Source organism: Pimephales promelas, chromosome 10, assembly GCF_988280905.1.
Source record: "Pimephales promelas chromosome 10, fPimPro1.hap1.1, whole genome shotgun sequence".
Classification (NCBI taxonomy): Eukaryota; Metazoa; Chordata; class Actinopteri; order Cypriniformes; family Leuciscidae; genus Pimephales; species Pimephales promelas.
The window spans coordinates 33,993,002-34,015,378 of NC_142778.1; the positions used below are offsets into that span (position 1 = coordinate 33,993,002).

The 22,377-nt window shown below is 35.2% G+C and overlaps 1 protein-coding gene across 1 annotated transcript in view; it reads left to right on the forward strand.

Annotated features, from left to right (window-relative positions):
* luzp2 (leucine zipper protein 2) overlaps positions 1–22,377 on the forward strand; it is a 113,736-nt gene that overhangs the window by 75,914 nt on the left and 15,445 nt on the right. Inside the window, exons 3-7 of the mRNA XM_089116509.1 lie at positions 1,925–1,995; positions 6,673–6,754; positions 12,062–12,124; positions 18,010–18,072; positions 19,428–19,490. Of these exons, the coding sequence (XP_088972635.1) occupies positions 1,925–1,995; positions 6,673–6,754; positions 12,062–12,124; positions 18,010–18,072; positions 19,428–19,490 (342 nt within the window). The remainder of the gene's footprint in view (positions 1–1,924; positions 1,996–6,672; positions 6,755–12,061; positions 12,125–18,009; positions 18,073–19,427; positions 19,491–22,377) is intronic.

The following is a 22,377-nucleotide window of genomic DNA, read 5'->3' on the forward strand; positions in this document are numbered from 1 at the left end:
TTAACGTTAATCTGTTCACTTTTGATAACAAGTCTGATAAACAAATTTTTTCTTAACACTTTTTATTTATCTATTTGTCTGTCTGTACTGTATATTCTATCTATCTATACATCTTCTATCTATCTCTTTCTATTTATATTCTATCTATCTATCTATCTATCTATCTATCTATCTATCTATCTATCTATCTATCTATCTATCTATCTATCTATCTATCTATCTATCTATCTATCTATCTATCTATCTATCTATCTATCTGTCTATCTATCTATTCATTCATCCATCCATCCATCCATCCATCTCTCTATCCATCCATCCATCCATCTCTCCATCCATCCATCCACCCATCCATCCATCCATCCATCTCTCTATCCATCCATCCATCTCTCCATCCATCCATCCATCTCTCCATCCATCCATCCATCTATCCATCCATCTATCCATCCATTTCTCTATCCATCCATCCATCCATTTCTCTATCCATCCATCCATCCATCCATCCATCCATTTCTCTATCCATCCATCCATCCATCCATCTCTCTATCCATCCATCCATCCATCTCTCCATCCATCCATCCATCCATCCGCCCATCCATCCATCCATCCATCCATCCATCCATCTCTCCATCCATCCATCCATCCATCTATCCATCCATCTATCCATCCATCTATCAATCCATTTCTCTATCCATCCATCCATCCATCCATTTCTCTATCCATCCATCCATCCATCCATCCATTTCTCTATCCATCCATCCATCCATCCATCCATCCATCTCTCTATCCATCCATCCATCCATCCATCCATCTCTCCATCCATCCATCCATCCATCCATCCATCCATCCATCCATTTCTCTATCCATCCATCCATCCATCCATCCATCCATCCATCCATCCATTTCTCTATCCATCCATCCATCCATCTCTCCATCCATCCATCCATCCATCCATCTCTCTATCCATCCATCCATCCATCCATCCATCTCTCTAATATTTTATAAGGAATATTTGCATGGATGCAAAGGTGTATGACACTTTCAACACTTTTATTATTTTTTGTTTATTTAATTTTTGATTTTTATATCATTAGTTTAATTCTGTTTTCTAATGAAAACCTGGTTGTAACTTTATGTATATTCAAGTATTACACAAAAAAAACATTTCACAATTTGTATCACTCCACTTGTTTCTGCCAGATCTATACTTGCTGCATTTTTCACAGAGGAGCAAATGCACTATAAACGCACACGAATTCGTATGATTTGTCTAAACCAACGTGATGGGTAGGTTTAGCGGCGGAGTCAGGTGTAGGTCATTTGGTTATTGATTCGATAATTTTAACAAAAGTAGTTAACTAACCTTATTGTAAAGTGTTACCCATTTAATAATATTACTCCTCATCACAACCCATGACTTTTCTTTGACGGTGGAATTTTTTTTTGCATATTTTAATGGGGAAAAAAAACAAGCTCATAATAAACCCCAGAATTCGTCAATGTACAATTCTAGAAATGATCTGATTGAGAGGATTCATATCGTTCTCTTTCAAGGTTTTACATTCCATTATTCATGGTGTATGCTGATTGAAGAAAATGGAAATGAGGCTATAATGAGAATTAGTCAGATTTCCTCCCTCTGATCCTGCTGATGTTTCTCTGAGGAGGGAAACAGATGCTTTGGAACGGCCCCACCAAAGCATCATTTCTCAAATTGGTAAAGCTCTATTTGCTGGGTTTTCCAGGCTTACTGGGAAAATCAGCATATAGGAGGATGTCAGGATGTCATATCTTTACAGATGAACAAATCTGACAGTGTCAGCATTATCTGCCAAGTAAAATCCAAAAACAAACAGCTCAAACACTCACATACAGATATACAATATCGTAAAGCATACATCACAGCCTTTCTGTTCTTTCTCCACAGTCTTTTAAGAATGAAGATGCCGTCCCTAAGAAGGATGTGCAGAGGATCCTGGAGCTCAGTCACAAGCAAAGGTAAATGTGTTTATTACTCCCATGATCTGAATCACTGTATAAAGTAATGACTGTATGATTCGGCAACTCTCAAGGTCTGTTTGACTATAATAGATGAGTTTGACTATAATAGTGTGCACATCTAATATGCTGATATGCTGCTCTAGAAACATTTAATATTTTAATGCTGCTTAATATTTTTGTGAAAATTGACATTTTTTTTCTGGATTTTTTGATAAATTGAAAGTGTATTTTTTGGATTTTTTGATAAATGTTGGAAACGGTCGTGCTGCTTAATATTTTTGTGAAAATTGACATTTTTTTCTGGATTTTTTGATAAATTGAAAGTTCAAAATAACAGTATTTTCTTTTTAACATCATAAATGTATTTACTGTCACTTTAACCCTTTTTCTGTCACCCCCCTTTTGAGAATGGGGGTTAAAATGCACTATTCATACTTAAATGGTTGAATACTTAAATATATATCCAAGTTTGGTCTTGTTTTAAAGAAAACACTCAGCAGAATATTGCTGAAGTGAAAACACTTCAAAAAATGAAAGTATGAAAAAGTTATGGAAGTTTAAATTTACAGTAAATCAATATACTGTACTATATATTTTTTATTTGATACAAAATATATTTTACAAAATAGTTTTTACTTTAAAATTACTATAAAATCAAATCCATAATTCTAACCAAGTTATGTTCCAAATTTGAAGTTGATATCACAAAAATTGAAGTTCCCATGTGATTTTATTTAGGCGTAGTACCAAAAATAGCCATTGTACTCCATTGAATTTAGTTGTATACATTCTGCCTTAACAAATGAATAAATTTCTGCCCAAATATCAATTCTGTCACAAAATTTGGAACCTTGAGACACAGACCTTTCTGACAATATGTGTTTTGTCAAGATTAGAAAAGGTTTTGATCATAAATTATGAAATATAATGATACCCAAAAGGGGCGGAGCCTGATAAATATTTTAGAGTACCGTTTCTATGGTAACAAAACGTTCAATTATAAAACGGTTTTCACAGGATGAATTCTGAGTTTGTAAGCTTTCAAATGATACCTAATTTAGGATAACTACTAAAATATGTGATATAATAAAAAAGGTGATAAAAAAGATAATATAAAGAATAATATGTATATTATAATTTTTTTAGAGGATAGTATTATATTATAATTTTCATTGAAAAATACTAGATTATATGTTTTATTATGACCTGTTAGCATGAAAACCCAAAGTTTCAATCATTAAAGGTGTGTGCGTCAACTTTTTGTGACAAAGGCCAGAACTCCTGTTATGGTGCAGATTTTTTTGAGGTGCACTCTTGTCAAAAAATCATTGGTTACTCTTTTAACATAATTTGTAACAAAAAACAGCAGTCAAATATCTATTTAGCAGTCTTAGACCTTTCCAACGATATATAGTTTGTCATGACTAGATTAGCATTTAATAGTAATATAGTGAAGTCAATTTAGGTTGCCCGTATACGGGCAGGTGACAGGTAGTGTCCTTGCTGAATAAAAGTATTAATTCATTTTTTGAAAAAAAAAAAATCTTTTCAAAAACTTCTCAACCCATGTGGTGTTTCAGTCAACTTTAGATGAAATGAACCGTGAAGGAAACAGTGCTATGAGCGACTCTTTAATGAATTACTCACTCTCACACACCAACATCGGTAATTAGAGACTGTTAGCAACTGTTTACATGCACACGGATATAGACAGATGCTCCGCCATTTGTCGTGTACATCTCTAAGGCTCTCTCAGCGACTGTTATTTCCCAGTTTCAAGAGCGACAGGGTGTTCTCTAACGCAGCTTTTACGACCTTCTCGCTTTAAACCAGATTGCATTGTCGTGGGTTTTCACTGATAGAAAACTGCAGAACACTCCAGAACACTCTTGGTGGCATCGTGGCAACAGACTGGATCCATCACCGTTCAATCCATGTTGGCTGTGGAGAGTTAGTGACAGAATTCAATTTTCCCCCGTGTCAGGTGTGCGTAATGGCTTCTATTTTTAACCCCAATCAACAGCAGACAGATATTGAAATTCAGGGCAGATGTGCGGATGTTTCTGACCTTCACTCCCTTGATTAAAATGACAATATAAGCACCAGGTAGAAAAAGAAATGCCCCATGAACATTTATGATTACGCAAGTCAGGATTTAGATCCAAAAATCGGAGACCACATAGAAAATTGGATGTTCAAAACATAATGTAAACCTGGAAATCAACAAAAAACTTTGATTTTGAATAAGTAATAATGTTTCTTTTGGGGAAAACGTGCCTTCATCTGCATTTTACAATGGCTAAATGCAATTCACTGCGGCTGAAATGAACATTTGAGGCAATAAAATGTCAATGACTTGTATTATTTTTCTCACAAAGGATGAATAAAGGGGCAGATTATGGATTAATAAAGATTTGTTTTCAAGTAGTCCCTTGCACAATGCTATATTTTGAAATGTCTGGTGTTGTATGTCTTTAATAAAGAAGTAAATGTACTCAGTAACACACTTGGTAATGCACCAGACAAACAGAGCACTCAGTTAAAACCGCGATACACACGCTACGCCAGTAAGTCTCGTGGCATGGTTGCTTCAGCAATGTGTTTTTATCTTACTTTCCGGCACTTTTGGTTGGGTTTAGGGTAGTCTTGCGTAGCCAGATCTTCAGACTGACAGCAGAATCCAATGACTGACCAAGAGACCTTCTGACGGACATATAAAGCCTCCAATCACAGTTCGTTTTGTTTATGTGAAAATGTGATGTTGATGTCCCTACTATAACAGACTGGCGAGTAAAGCTATGCCACAAACTTTACATGCTTCACACTTTTGGAAATCCAGCATGATCCAGTTGATCCTGTAAACACGTCAGCTTTCTTCTTCCATAAGGAGGTTTGGTGACACAACAGCTTTGGTTCTAGGCAGACTGTTAAGGAACGTGACACATGTCTCCCTGACACCCTGTAGATTTCAACCAATCAGATGACGACTTTGAATCTCCTGAAGTATTTCCCATTTTGTGTGCCACACGCATCAAATGTTCAGGTGTGACGTCTGAGGCTTGAGACTAGGTTTAGGGTAGGGTTTAGTGTACCTGGTACATTAAAAAAAAAAAAAAATAAAAATTATAGAGCATTAGCACCACTCACCATTTATTTCTGAACTGCCATGATATTTACAACAACCCGCATAATAAAATGTTGCCAGATTCACATTATGATCAAACCGAATGTGCTTATGCATGCCTCTCACTGGAACATTTCACTTTGAGGTGTGTCGTGAAACGCACATTTTTTTTTTGTTGCAATGATATTATAATTTAAAATAAAAAAAGACATATAGCATTTATATAAAGGCATTTTCACTGGTGGTCTCAATACTTTGGATCCCACTTTAGATTACTTCTTTTAGAATATGCATGCTGATATAAATGAGCCACTTGATAAGCAATCCATATGACTTATGTCTCATTAAACTAAAAATAAACTATAAAAAGAATCCAGTCGGTATAAGAAGCCGTCTGTTACCATGGTAAAGGCTCAGAGAAGGAGACGGGAACTGACAAATGTTACTTACGAAATAAACAAACTACAAAATGAAGGAAAAGTTACAGCCTCTCACGGAAAATTGACACACAAACAAAACATCATAATGTTCTGGCCTAGTCCTCTCTTGTCCTTCACTGTCGTCACTCCTCTTTTTATCATTCCTCCGTAGTCTGGAGACCGATGTGGCTCAATAACCCTTGCACCACCGGCCTCGCTCCATTCACGTGGCTCTGTCCCCGCTCTGCTTGTTAGAATGTAAAGTAATGGACATTATCCAAATTGTTCAGGCTTGCGGTCTTGTGACCTTCTCGTGCCTATGTCTCTTAAGGCAACACAATTTCAGGGTGTCCTTTTCGTCATTACATGATTCAGAAGGTCCTCGTGAGTATACCCCTTTTTGGCTGCTTTACACCCACAGTGCCCTTTTGTGAACATGAAGTTCCAATATCTAAATAGGGCCATCGAAATAAAGTGTTACCCTTTAAAATATTTAGCAATTGGTTTCGCCTGAAATGTCAGAGACTGAAAAACATCTTAATGGCGGAACTTGGGGGTCCTCGAGTCAGATTTGTGTGACACTCGTGTGAAATATTAAGTCTTGAGCTCAAACAGTGTAGTGGTGCTGATGTTATGAATATTGCAAAGTTATCCACTAGTTGCTAGGCAACCATACATCCCATCCATCCTAAAATTACAGAGAATGCAATTAGCCACAGACCTCGCGTGCATGCAAAGTTTGGGGAGTTTTCACCACATGAAGAAAAGTTCAATTTTCCATCACCATGAAATAAAACATTGATTTTATTTTAGTCTTTTTGTGTGTGTGTGTGTGTGTGTGTGTGTTTAGTAAAGAGTATAGCATATCAATTCACATTATTTATCATTCAGCGTGAGCAATCCCTGCTTTATGGTAGGGTGTATTGATTTACATATTTGTCATGGACCTTTATTTATATATACTGTATTGCTCAGATATTGGTGAATGTGCTGATAGGTCATGGACTTTATGCTTGTTTTTAGAGTATATCACACATTTAAGATGGCTGTTGTGATCGCTATTCCCTTGTGCACTCTTATTCACAGTTTTTCATTTGTTTTTCTCTGTGCCTCTATCTCTCTCGTTCACAGGGATGAGATGAAGTCACTCCAGGCAGCTCTGCAGAAACAACTGGATGATGCAGCTGAACGTGCAGAGAAACAGCAGGCCACTGTGAGACCCTTTACACTGATGTGTTAAACTATATAAATACAGCCTGCTGAAAAGCTAAAAACATCAACTTGGCTTTTGGGGACTGTCGAAATACTAATGATAATTGTCTAATGGCCTATAGCTTTTGCAGCTTGCATGATTACTCATGACATTACTGTCCTTGGCTGACTCTTCAGTTAAAGGAGAACTCCGGCGCAAAATGAACCTTTGGTCTAATAAGACATCGGTACCTAGTTGACCGTTCTCTGAGATTTGTTTTCATGATAATTGAATGTAAAGAGTTTTATCTCTAAAAACTGTTTAGCGTATAATGCTAGAAATGGGGGCATTTACTAAGTAAAAAGAAATCGCTAGTTTATACCACTAACAAGGCTCAAAATAGCCCCACACTAACACTGTAACATAATGAGGGTCCCTACATGCAAACCGAAGCATTGAGAACTTTGTAAGTGTACAGACCGTTTAATAAGACAGTCCACTTCATGTATACAGGCAGGAGCCATCTTGGAAAACAGTCACGACAAGTCAAACCACGAACGTCGTGCTGAGTGATCTGAACTGTATGAAGACTATTTTCCAAGATGGCTCCTGTCTGTACACGAAGTGAACTGTCTTTATAAAGTACCTTCTTATTAAACGGTCTGTATACTTACAAAGTTCTCAATTCTTAGTTTTGTATTTAGGGACCCTCATTATGTTACTGTGTTAGTGTGGGGCTATTTTGAGCCTTGTTAGTGGTATAAACTAGCGATTTCTTTTTAAGATCTGATGAAATTGAAATTTAATGTAATGAAATTTTTTAACTTTTTGGAAAGAATAAAAAGCCTTGGGGTTGCTGACACAACAGGTTAGATAACAGTGAATAATCTTTAATTTATAACATAAAAAACAATAATAATTTAGATTTTTAAATACAAAAGATGCTTTCAGATCATGATGGAAAAGATTTGGATTTAATAACATTTCTGATATTCTGTCATCATAACGGAAACAGCAACAACTGTTTTTCAAAATGCTTAGCGTGATAGTAGGCCTAATGGAAAATTGGAAAAACCTTTCTGGATTATTGAAAAATTACAAATTGTACATAACAATTACTGAAAAATACAGTAAAAGTACTACAAGTACAAGTACTAAGCATAAAGTTATTATAAAGAGCAAGTTAAAAAGTCACAATAAAAATAGAGTACTGGAAAATTAATATTTCAACACCCTTAAAAAACAGACATGAACAGACATTCAGTATGTAAAATATATATTGAATGTCTGTTAAAGGAGCTTCAAAACAAAGTAGATATTAACCCTTATGCTGCATTAGGGACATTTTTGGTCTTTTGCAGTTTAATTTCTTTGACCATTTTGGCTGTTTTAATGCAAATGGTATGAAATTTGGCAAAATTGTGACTTTTTGGATACATGTAAAAAATGTGATCCCATTTTGCAAAATATGTATAACACACACTGTGTAGATCAAATAGTAACACTCAGCACCATAAAGACCAAAAATGGCCCATTGAAACCCATTAAAACGTTGTTTAAATCTGAGGCTGTCAGTAATACATGAAACATGATTTTTGCACAAACATCCTTTCATTTTGAAGCAAAAGCATTATATTTGCATTATATAGTGTATTCCACCAGATGACGTCACTACATATTTATTCCCTATGGGTGGAAATGCAACTTATTTTAGGCAATAGGCAATATTTAATAGGTGGCCATTTTTGGTCTCTAATGCGCTAAGTGGGATTTTTTGCAAAGTGGGACTGTGATAATCCAAATCTAAAGTTTTCTCTTTGCATTTAGTTTATTGAAAATAATTGAATTTTTGTGTTTTTTCCTCTTATACAAATCGATGGTTTCGCAAACAAAACTGGTAATTAAAGGGTTAAAATCCTGAAATTGAATACATTTTTGGTAGTTATGATGAGGACTGATGCTGGTTAAAAGATTTAACTTGGTAAAAGTGGAAAATAATAATAATATATAATATTTTAGGCAATGTTTAATATGTGGCCATTTTTGGTCCTTAATGCACTCAACAGTGTTAATCTAATGCAGCACAAGGGTTAAGCACACAGTCTACTAATACTAATGATAGTTAGTTGACATGTATAGTTGCAAAGATACTTATCTTTAAGGGTAAGTTTCACCCTTTAAAACTAGAATGATTTAAAAAAAAAATCATAGTACTGTACAAATAGATCTCTCTAATTGAATAATTGAATTGTTTAGGTTTGTTGTTGCTATATTGAAGCATTTTCAGACTAAATATCATGACTTTTCCATTTTGAAAGTTTTTCCACTGCACCCTTCAAACGAATTACCAGGAAAACACTAGAATCCTCAATGAAGTCAGTAAGATGGCATGAGGGGCCATAGAGAGCCACTGCTATTTTAGGCATTTACCTTTAGGTATGGAAGAGTTATGTTACAGTAATTATGAAAAACCGGAGGAAGCACCTTGCTGTCTCTGGAAGAGATGCACATTTATCTGCATGCAACTTTTCTTGTTTCATCTCTGTGTGTGTCTGCGCCGTTCTGCGGGGGATAGAGGCACAGGGGCTCGTGTTCGGAATGAGAATGAATCTCTCAGGATTAGCATTTCACCAGCTCGGGCCATTCTTTCCATTCTGTGAATAGTTCACCACCAATTGACACCAATTACAAAGAGCAAAGCTGATTCACAACCCCAGATATATTCACAAGCTGCAACAATGTGCCCGTTCAGTTCGGGAAATGTTAGCATTTTGCACTGCTGTTGAAACAGCCCAACGAGCTGTGACCTTTTGTTTGTCTTTTTATGCCAACCGTTATATTAGCTGGTTTTTATGTTGAGCCGTTAGCGTTGTTCTGAGTTTTAAGGTTTATTTAATAAATCAGCTTATTTTAACTGCATATTCAAAACTTGTGCACTGAGAGACTGGTTTAGCATAATTTAACCACCCTCGTGTCATTGACTTTCTTTGATATTTTGATATGTCTTAGTGTTGTTTATTTTCGTTGTTTTTGGTCCATACAATGAAAGCCAACGGGGTCGAGTGTTATGTTGGACCCCATTCACTTTCATTATATGGACAAAAATATGGGAGAATTGGGAAGTTTGGAAGGAAGCAAGTTCGGAGGGAAGGAAAGAAGTTCAGAAGGAAGGAAGTTCGGACGGAAGTAAGTTCGGAAGGAAGTAAGTTCGAAGGGAAGGAAGTTTGGACGGAAGGAAGGAAGCAAGGAAGGCAGGAAGGAAGTTTGTCCGTTCATTCGTTCGGAAGTTTGTTTGTTCGAAAGTTTGTTTGTTCGTTTAGAAGTTTGTTCATTCGGAAGTTTGTCCGTTCGCTCGGAAGGAAGTTCGGAAGGAAGTTCGGACGGAAGTTTGTCCGTTCATTCGTTCGGAAGTTTGTTTGTTCGTTCGGAAGTTTGTTAATTCGGAAGTTTGTACGTTTGTTCGTTCGTTTGTTTGTTTGTTTGTTCGGAAGGAAGGAAGGAAGGAAGGAAGGAAGGAAGGAGTGTAAATTATGACAGAACTTTCTATTTTGCATGAAAGTTTTAGTAAACTATCAGTTTAAGATTCTTTTAAGAACACAAATGAAATTATTCATGGACCTTTATCTGATATAAACCCTTTGAAAGTATTCAACGAATCAAAACATGTTTAGTGAAGACACTCTGGATAGAAAAGACTCAGGGTGCATGTAGTTCACAAACAATGCCGCGTGAAACCAGGAAATGAGAAACAAGATACCATTCTTTTGTAATCCAAAAAAAAAAAAAAAAAAACAAGAATGAAGAAATATCTATGCATTGACTGCAGCATATCAATATATGAACCTGGACTGAATTCAATTAAATTGCTAATCAGAATGAATCCACCTGCAGCTACGCGGGCGTATTGTCTGGAAATGCGCACAGCTGCTCGGCCTCAGTATTTAGATGTGCTGTTGTTTTTCCACAGTGTCTTTGTGTCTGGAGGGAGGAGAGAGAGAGGTAGTTTGACATTCAGGGCTGAGCTGGGTGAATAAGGAATAAGGAGCAATAGTGGAACGTTCTATTTGATTGGTGTTGCGGTTCACCCTCAGGGCTGTAAACACTTCTGATTCTTTTTTGGCTGTTTGTACCACACTCTGGATTGTTTTGGGAACTCTCACTTCCACATTTGTATTCTACAAAGAGACGTGTTGATTTTTTTTATATATATGGTTCTCTTTTCATTTGAATTCATGAGGGGTGAATATGATTGACGTTTTACATTTGCGGTTATACTGGAAATGTACAGTAAGATCTGACCTACCTGTGTTATTCAATTTCCTTCTTCCTTTATTTTAATCTGTAAACCCCCAAACCGAGCCAATAAACCAATAAAATAAATACAAAATATATATGGCTCAGAACAGTGCTCGGCAGATCGCTTACGGATTTCGAATTACAGGAAAAAAATGTAGTTAACGTAATCCATTACACTACACATTTAAGGTAATGTAATCTGACTATGGATCATTAATCACATTGATTTGAAAAGTATAATACTATATTGATGTAAAAATACAAAGAGAAATAAAATACATTTTTAAAAAGTGCATGAAGTGCATTAATGTTACGTTTCCCAGACTGAGGTTTGTCTCATGTATAGCCAACAAAACGTTTTAATGGAAAACTATTAAGTAAATAATGTTTTACATTTAATTTTAAAATGTTTTAAATAAAACACTTTCATCAGTTACTACCCAGGGCTGGCTCAAAATAATCTCAGAAATTAAATTATGAAATATTGAATTATGAAAATTATGAAATAATTGTGAAATTATAAAAGTGCAGTTACATTTCAGTTACAAAATTTGTAGCAGTAATATTTGTTAAAGAAATCATTGCTTTTATTTATCAAGGATGCATTCAATTGATTCAATTAATATAAATGTTTTTTGAGCATCAGATAATCATATTAGAATGATTTCTGAAGGATCAAATGACACTGAAGACTGGAGTAATGATGCTGAAAATTCAGCTTTTGCATCACAGAAATACATTACCTTTTAAAATATATTAAACACAAAAACAGTAACTTTAAAACAGCAAAATTTTACTTTGTAATAATATTTCACAATATTATTTTTGCTGTAATTTTGATAAGTAAATGCTGCATGTGAACAAAAAAGACTTTAAAATCAGTACTTTCAAAAATCGTACTGTCCACAAACTTTAGAACGGTAGTGTATATTTAACAGCATACTTTATTCTTTGTTAAAACAGTTTAAAAAATATGTTTTTTATAAAATGTTACTGTGGCCTTAACATGCATGTTTTTTCCCCCTTCCATAGATAAAGTTTTTAAAGATGGAGATGGAAAAGAAGACCAAAATCATCAAAGATCTTCAGCAAGAGGTACTGAGCGCCACAATTTTTTCTTTATAATTTTTAAAGAGCAGGAAGTGTTACTAATGTATTCATTCATGCCTCAGAACATCAAATAAAAAAAAAATTGTAATCTTTAATAGTCGTAGCATTTACAGGATATGTGAGATTAAATGAAACAATGTTGAATGTTTTCATTCATCAAGGAAGAGAACGATGCAGTTGTTTTTGCCAACGGCTGGCCATAAATGAATGGAGAAATAATGCTCTAGCATAATTTGACATCATATATGACTACTGCAATATGCTGCGTTATTCTGCGAAATGGTCTTTATTTGACCATAACATTTAAATCGTCAACTTAAGTCAAGATAATGTGTTAAAGCAGGGGTTCCCAACCTTTTTTGTGCCAGGGACCGGCATATTCATAAAAAAAATTCCAGGGACCAGTTGTCAATTTGAATGCCTCAATTTTAAGATGCATCGTGCACTATGCAAAACAGTAACAGCCTGCCTATACTTTATTTGCATATAATAAACTAAGTGGCAACAAAGGCTCCTTGCATACCAATCTTTTTAAACTTTCAGAACAGTTCACAAAAAGTTTCTCTTTTCTCCCATTCAATTAGGTCTACTTCAAAAGCAACTCACATAGGACTCACTCACTAGCAGGTGCATAGACGTTGGAACCCCCACCCCCGGCCGCCCCCTAAATACACATAAGGATTCAATAAGGATTATGCATTTGCATGCATTGTGTATTATCATGCAATTTATACCGAAAATTAGTTTTTACGTGCATTTGATTCGCAGAAAACTTAATAATTGGTCAGAATTATGTCTGACCCATTCCAAATGTTTTCCGATATATGGTGACACAAGCACTGATGGACCAAAGAGCACACATTTCAACATGCACAGTAAAAACTTGAAATATAAATTCTCAGAAAATGCCTTTTAATACTAATATATTGAAAAGGCTGTTTATATACTCCATTAATAAATTAGTTCAGACAAAGGAAACATATCAGTCGACATGCGTTTTTATATTTAATATGAGGGAAATAGACATGCATGCGTGACAAAAAATCTTTAACTTTTCGGTAGCAAAATATTTTTTTTAGAAATTTCTACTAGACTAACATCACTCATAAATCCTGAAATTTCACACATCTCTTGAGTTTTTATTAAATACCTTTAACTTTTAGGTAGCTAAATATTTTATAGTAATTCTGTCAATTACACTAAGGTTAGATTTCATTGAAGGTAAATTAGACACTGACGCCCACAGACGTGAAGTGAACGAGACAGAGGCTGTCCGGTACTGTCAGAAATAGTGAACTCTGTGGCGATGCATGTGAAAAACTAATCATAAAGTCAACCAGGATAAATAACACAGCCTACTAGGCCTAACTGTTATATAGTAACAGTTTCAGAATACAATAGCAAACTCACCGTGATTTGGATGTTTGGTGAAGTGCCGCTGCAGTTTTGATGCCTTCATTGCTTCATTGGAGAGTTTTTCACCACAAATTACACACAACGGATTTGACGCCACGGAATCGCCTGTTGTCGTGAATCCATACACCTAATGTATGAGGTATCGTATTTACGATTGAAGCTTGACTTTTTCTTTTTTCTTTCTCTATATTTCAAGTTGGTCATCGCCTTCCTTACCGGAACTGTCCGCAATGAAATTAGCCATTAAAGTCTGCTGAGCCCGCGCTTATCTCTCCGCATACTTCTGTCACTTCAGCTGCACGCATCCATGCACGCACCGCGCTCAGTCTGTTTAGATATGACGCGTTGCTAAGCAATCGGAAGGCGCTCAAAGAAACACGTTTTAATATTTGTATTTATTTATTGTTTGTGTTTTGGATTAAATAACATAACACGTTAAAAAGCATCTTAAAAAGACAAATATTATTATGGAAAAAAAAAATTCTGGGAATATTTCAAGGCCCGGTACTAACGTGTTCACGGACCGGCACCGGTCCACGGACCGGGGGTTGGGGATCACTGTGTTAAAGCACTGGTGAAAAGCTTATCAGTCAATTTAGCTTAATAGATTTTCAAAATAATAATAAAAAAATAAAGATTTAAAGGGATAGTCATCATTCATTTCGATCTAAACCTGTCATGACAAGAAGTCTGGAACTGCTTAAGGACAAAAAACAAAACCATTTTTTATTCGTATTATCTCCCACGGAATAAAGAGGCATACAGGTTTGGGCCTGAATAAAGTCTGACAGAAGTCTTATTTTTGGGTGAACTGTCGCTTTAAGGCTGATGTCTGAAGTGACTTGACTCTGATCTGCTTGGGTGTATCCCTGTGTCATCGCAGTCTAGCATTGCAGCCTCGTGTCACTTTTAATGACAGCTGCCATTTTTCTTCCAGACTTGGGCACTCGTTCTTCTTCAGAGAGGGGTTGAGATGCAAGTGTGTGGATTTGATACTCCGCCAATTCCACCTCATTGAATCGTATTGCAATGCCATTCTGCTTCATTACCTCAAACACCCTTCCACTTGCTCTCAGAACGTCCCTTCCTTTCTTTTCGTTCTCCTTTGCCATTCTCTCTCTTTCACGCACAGTCACTTTAATGCAACACCTCTGTGACCCAGCAGCTATTATATATTCTCCAGTCAATCTGTTGGTGTGGGCCACTGCGACCTGTTACACAGCAGGTGTTGCAATTACTGTAAAAGTAGCAAAGAGCCTGTTGAACTTCCAGCGTTAATTTAATGACGGAAGCACCGGACATGCGGTGTACAAAGCGAGGGTTCTGCTGTGATAATAGCTGTGCCATTTTTAGTTGTTTTGAAATTTTCTGTCAAACGTCACTTGGTGGAAAGGAGTGAAGCACTGATCATTTCTGCACCCAACATGAAAGAATTTCACAATTTGGCGCAATAAAGTGAAATCTGCACTTAGTTAGGCTGATGCAATCAAATGATGCAAATTTAGCCCCCATTTTATTTGTGCTAGCATGCAACTTGGTCTCGTTTTCACAATTTTTCTACCAATAAACACAAACTTGAAAGGGAATCAACACTCTGAAGGGCGTCTCATTATGTCTTGCATGCGTCTACAAAAAGACTTCACTGCCACTTAATTTTTAAACCAGTTTGGACCCACTTTTTTTAAAGGAGTAGTTCACTTTTGAAAAAAAAAAAAAAACTTTTGCTGATAATTTACTCACCCCCATGTCATCCAAGATGTCTTTCTTTCTTCAGTCGAAAAGAAATTAAGGTTTTTGATGAAAACATTCCACGATTTTAAACCAAAGACGTGGTTTTCCTATCGTCACAAACATATAATGGTAACACTTTACAATAAGGTTCATTAGTTAATGTATTTACTAACATGCACTAACCATGAGCAATACATTTGTTACTGCATTTGTTCATCTTTGTTAATGTTAGTTCATGAAAATACAGCTGTTCATTGTTTGTTCATGTTAGTTCACGGTGCATTAACTAATGTTAACAAGATTTTAATCAAGTATTAGTAAATGTTGAAATTTACGGAGGCGTATTGCATTCACTTGAAGAAAAAAAATCTACTCTGTTTTTCTGAATTAATGAGTTAATTTTTCATGAGAAAAAAAATTTGCTCTGTTTTTCTGAATTAATGAGTTAATTTTTCATGCGAAAAAGGTTTTTGCTCTGTTTTTCTGAATTAACGAGTTAATTTTTCATGGAATTTTTTTTTTTTGCTCTGTTTTTCTGAATTAACGAGTTAATTTTTCATGAGAAAAAAAATTTGCTCTGTTTTTCTGAATTAACGAGTTAATTTTTCATGGAATTTTTTTTTTGCTCTGTTTTTCTGAATTAATGAGTTAATTTTTTCATGAGAAAAAAAATATTTTGCTCTGTTTTTCTGAATTAATGAGTTAATTTTTCATGGATTTTTTTTTTCTCTGTTTTTCTGAATTAACGAGTTAATTTTTCATGGAATTTTTTTTTTGCTCTGTTTTTCTGAATTAACAAGTTAAAACTTAAGTTAAAACTTTTTTTCTCACGAAAAATTAACTCATTAATTCAGAAAAACAGAGGAAAAAAATATTTTCTCATGAAAAATTAACTCATTAATTCAGAAAAACAGAGAAAAACTTTTTTTCTCATGAAAAATGAACTCGTTAATTCAGAAAAACAGAGCAAAAAATTTTTTTCTCATGAAAAATGAACTCGTTAATTCAGAAAAACAGAGAAAAAAAATTTTTCTCATGAAAAATTAACTCGTTAATTCAGAAAAACAGAGAAAAAAAATTTTTCTCATGAAAAATTAACTCATTAATTCAGAAAAACAGAGCAATTTTTTTTCTCATGAAAAATTAACTCATTAATTCAGAAAAACAGAGTAGATTTTTTTTCTTCATGTGAATGCAATACGCCTCCGTAGAAAATAACATTAACAAAGATTAACAAATGCTGTATATGTGCTATTCATTATTAGTTCATATTAACTAATGTAGTTAACTAATGTTAACTAACGAACCTTATTGTAAAGTGTTACCCATATAAACAAACCCATAAACGTGTGGCCGGGGCTTTTCTCCATGTTCTGATGCTGGTTTTTAGAAAGGTGGTGAACAGTATGGTTTGTGTAACATTAGCAACACATTATTAGCTGTTTGATAACGTATAGGCAAGCCAAAGGCTAATCATATCAATTACCATTAGCCTATTTGTCTGATGTTGTAGAGAATGATACATAAAACACATTATCATTCTGATGCATCGACCCTGTACAATTCACTCTTCCTCTTCTGAATCAGTTTCTGGTTCAAATATATATGGCTGGACTAAACCAATATTTCCACGTGGCATTGTGTACACAGGAAGTCCGAGCTGGTGTGAGTGAGTGGGGGTGGGGCTAATTTGCATATCCATGTATACTAAGTGAAGCCATAGTGTAGAGTTGCATTTAAGGCATGAAGAATCATGACAGGAAAAAACATTTAAATATGTAATTTTGATAATCAAAGATGATTCTTTAATCACTGACTGCAGGGAGACTGTAATGACCCAACGGAATGATTAATTATAATTGTTGTCTACTGAAAATAATTTCCAGAACTCTCACAACCTAACTATCAATTTGTGTTAATGACTGAAGTTTTTGTGTAAATGACTCAAGGTTTTGTGTATGTTTACGCTGACTACAGAATGCAGAAATAAAAATGCTAATGCATTGTTGTCTTAATATTTCAATGCGTATTGTTTTTATGCTCTATAACAATTAAAGGTAATTGTGCTTCAACTGTCACTAACTCTAATTGCATGGTCGCTGATGGGTTTTCCCTGCAAAACAACACCAAAAAATACATCCTAATTCAGGAGAAAAGCCTCTTGAAAGTCAGAGCATTGTTTTTTTGTTTTGTTTTTTTGGGCTGCAATTATCAGAAAAAAAGTCCTGTGAAATTCTGGTAGGTCTGAATCTGGGTGACATTGCCAGTAAAAGCATGTGCGTTTGCTTCTGAGAGCAACAGACAAAGGAAGTGAGAAACTGAAGCCGAGAGAGAGAGAGAGAGATAATGAGAGGAAAAATAAAAGCAAAAAGGAGAAGCAAAACAGAAGAGGAGGTGGAGAAAAGCACTAGATTAAACTCAGCACCACCATCATCCCTGTATTGATTCTTAATCTACCATCATCTATTTCCATAAAGACATCCACTGCATGTTATTACAGAAATGAGGCATATACTCTTGGGTCACCTTGAGCTTCAATAAGCTTGTGAGGGAACTGTCAGAATGAGCTCTGTGGAAACAGTTGAAGCATGGCTTTTGTCTGCAGGGACAGGGTACCATTAAACTGAGTGTATTTACCTAGATAAAACAAGACGTCGGGGCTTGTTTCATGCTTGATGTTACAAAGCCGACTGTACGGTATATCTCTGTTTATTGCCTTGCAGAATAAAAGCTTGAAGAACAAACTTCTGTCGGGGACCAAGCTCTGTGACATACACACAGAGGAGGTATGTTGCGTCGGACTGTTGCACACACATGCAAACACACACACACACACTGTAGGGAATATGCCAGCATTCATACTTTATCCTTCAAGCGCTTCAGGCCGATAATACAAGGCCTATTTACACCTAAGATTTTTGAGCTTGATTTTGAATGCAAGGTCCAAAAATATCGAAACATATATTATTTTAGTATTTATATTAGTATGTTTCATGCATGAGATATATATATATATATATATATATATATATATATGTACAAAATAATTACACACGGTGCACCCACATATATTATGTAAACATAAACTTTTATTTTGCATATTATATATGCAAAAATATAATATTTTTATTATATTTTTGCATATATAATATAATAAAAAAATTATATATATATATATATATATATATATATATATATATATTAAAGGGCTGTCAAGCAATAAATCGCATTTAAAAATAAAAGTTTATGTTTACATAATATATGTGGGTGCACCATGTGTCTATATATATATATATATATATACATTTTATTTATAATGCACTTTTCTAAAACCCAAAGTGCTACAAACAATAAAAACAAGTAAAAATACAAGCACATAAGTAATACAAAAATACTCATTACAGTACACATCATTAAAATACTAATCATAAGTCAGTATAAGCAATTTTAAAAAGATGTGTTTTTAACAACTTCTTAAAACTGGCCAATGTGGGAGCAGCTCTAACAGAGGATGTGCATATATATATATATTAAAAAGCAATTTATTTCAGTAATGTCAAAGCTGATTTTTCAACACACACACACACACACACATTCTAGTTTGGTGCTAGATTCAAGTGCAACCAACTTGATATTATAAATTAAATCTTCCAGTCATTGCAAGCAAAGGAAATTGCCAAGGTAGAGAAATAAACGCTGGTGTTATTTTGGTTCTCTAAGGGAAAGAGAGTAATGAAATGTCATTAGTTTTGTGGAGGTGTTGTATACTTCAGTTACGAAGAGATCACTGAAGACACAGAGAAAGAGAGGTGTGTGTGTGCGCGTGTTCCTGTGAATGTTTACAACTGTGGCAGCAATCCACAGGCAGCAAGCCAAGACAATGCCATAGCATGAAGTGAGTGTGATTGTGCGAGTGTGTGTTGATGTGTTAATGTGTTCGCGTGGTCCCTGCAGTCCACTGAAGGGAAGAGTTTATATTTTCTTGCTCAGTGACGGACTCTGCTTTGAACTGGAGCTTTGCCCAGCGAAGGCACACAAAGGAACACTTCGGCGCGGCCACAAAGAGCCCGCTACACAATCTAAAACCAATTTTACTATTTGAATAAGCTAACGCACGTTCTCTCTTATCTTCTTTTTGCAGTCCAAAAAAATCCAAGCCCAACTGAAAGAGCTGCGGTATGGCAAAAAGGATTTAATTTTTAAGGTAAGAACCAAACAAAGAGGATGTGTCATTACTGTACCCTTGCATGATGCGCAGGGGCGTTAGAGATGATTTTACCCACAGGTCTGAAGTTTAACGCTATTGTGTGTTGTCTTGTTAATGTAACCATTCATAAGATATTTATGTCCGGCCGCTTCATCAGATGTACCGCGTGTAATCTCTTGATGAGCAGTGTCCACGTGTTTACTGTACTACTGAAACAGGAATTTTCAGCTTGACCTCAGATGAAATATCTACCGTTCCAAAGTTTGGGGTCAGGAAGATTTTTTTTATGATTTTGAAAGTCGTCTAAGGCTGCATTTATCTGATCCAAAATTCAATAAAAAGAGTAATGTTTCTATTTTAAAGGTGCAGTATGTAAGAATGACAACTAGTGGTCGGAATAGGTACTGCAGTCACTTCAAAATTTCCCGAGATCGTCGTTTCTGGACGTTTTCTTCCACTCGCACGGGTTGCCAGTTTGAGCACACGCAACAGGAACGAGCGCAATGAACAATGAAAATTGCGTGCAATATCACAGACCAAAACAATAACAAACATTCCAGCCTGAAAACGCACATTTTAAAGTTAAATAACTGGCGGTAGAAGTGTTTTTCAGAGAAAAGATTATGTGAACTTGGCATGTTTTCTCAATATATGAATGATGCGAAATTGAATTTTCAGCCTCATTATCCAGTCTTCAGTGTCACATGATATTTATTTATTTATTTATTTGGAAACCACTTTTTTTTCTTTAGGATTTTTAGATGAATACAAAGGTCAAAAGAACATTTATTTAAAATGGAAATCCTTTGAAAAAAAATATACTGTATAGGCCAATGCTCTTACAGTGACTTCTTGCTGAATGAAAGTGCTAATTTAAAAAAAAAAAAGGAAAGGAAATCGTACTGACCCCAAACTTTTGATCAGTAGTGTATATATTTTAACCAAAGCAAAAAAGAGAAATAAAGTCAAATACATTTGCTATAAGTTCAACTTTTGGTTACAGAAGCATTTGAGCTTCCACAAATGATGCGAAAGCCAGAAATCCTCTTATCCGAATTCGGTGTATTTAACCTCTTTTAACCATTCTGACTTTTGAAAGTGCAAACAAAGCAATGTGAATGTCACCGTCAAAAAAAAAAAAATACAAATTTGGGGCAAAATAAAACAGATTAGGGGTAATATGTGCACTCCTAGTTGAATGGTTTGACCTTTTTATGTGAGATGCGAGTGAAGTTTCATGGAAAAAAAAAAAACAACGACCTTTCCTGTCATGTCGGTTGACCTTTCCTCTCTTATTTGCAGTGTAAGATGGGAAAATGTCAGCTGATATTTCCAGCACATTGCCCTTTGGTACCATCACACAAGCACTGGGTTTTCACACAAAGTGCATCACTTTGAAACCATTGCTTCTTAATCGGGAAGACAGGCTAACACCTGTTGTCAAATATGTCTCGTCTATTTATGAGAAAGAACATGACTAATTTTGTTGGTCGAGGCGCCTGCAAAACGTATTCAAGAAGCAATATCCAATCTGGGCTTCTGTGTTTTAATCTGCGCTGTACATCAATTCCTGCCTCCCCCGTTTGAAATCAATGAAGGAAGATTATCCCTTCTCCTTTTATATTCACGACTAAAGAAGTTATTATCAGAGTTTATTTCTAGAGTTGCCTTTTTAAGTACGCGTCGGGTTTGAAGTGGCATTGTTCGGTAATGGGAAGCAAAGGTAGACTATTCAGAGTCTCAGGATAGCGCAGTAAAGCTCGAGAAGGACAATGAGCAAGATTGTTTGTCAAAGTACTTTTCGCAGCATTAAATTGATTTCTTTTTTAATTCAAAGCACTGCCATTTATCACAATTTTTAGTTGTACATGTACACATGTGTTAAATGATTCACAGGAACAGACTGTTACATGTTATTCAAACATGTTAGCATTTACTTGGTACTGTAGATGTCCTTTATCACTGGTTTTGCCATCATTCTTACACACTTCTCTTCTCTGATGTCTGTGAAAATAATTATACATAGATTCAATTTTGATGGCAGTGACATAATAGCTTGTTATAAGACAAAATCAGAATGATTACAATTTGTTCTTTGTTTTAATTATATTTTGAATACAGTTTTCTTTTTTAATAAATCGGCAGCTACTTAACAAGCAATTAAGGATATTCCACAATCAAGTGTGATTATGGTAATATTACATTGATTGAAAACAAATCCCATCACAGAATATCCTGCATTTGTCAGTCAGTGTATATATAACAATGGACTTTTATTTTTTATATTCTTGGCTTTTCTTTTTTCTTTTTTATATTTATTTTTTATTTTTTATTCTCAACCGGTGGGTCTCGAGACCTTTTTAAGTGGTTCTCAGTATGTAAAAATAAAACGTAATTTGAAATGCTTTTCTGATGCGAGACTTTTATTTTGAAAGACGTGCTTGAAAGCTGTTCTGATGTATTTTAAGTAAAGAGTGTCTGAGACAGAAGTGTTTTCCTGATTCAGTATCAACTGTCAGATAGAAGGTTGTCAGGCAATATGTTAGTGTTATTTTTCGTAATTTGTTAAGGAATAAAAAGCATCCCACATCGGAAAAACGAACTTTCCTGTCCTGTCAGACTTTATACTGTGCTTTTCGATGGCACGCATTGTATTCACTAAAGAGCTAATTAAATTATGAGCATGCAACAAGTCATGTTGTTAATTATTATATCATGGAATTCTCAAAGTACCAAGGTATTTGGGAAATTATGGCATTAACATGTCATATTAGTATTGTGCATTTTGTAGTTTACGTGTAACCTTAATCCAAAATAACACTTTATTTTCACTTTGTGATTTTGTTTCAGTGTTTTTGATGACTGGTGGCTCAATGCCAAACAA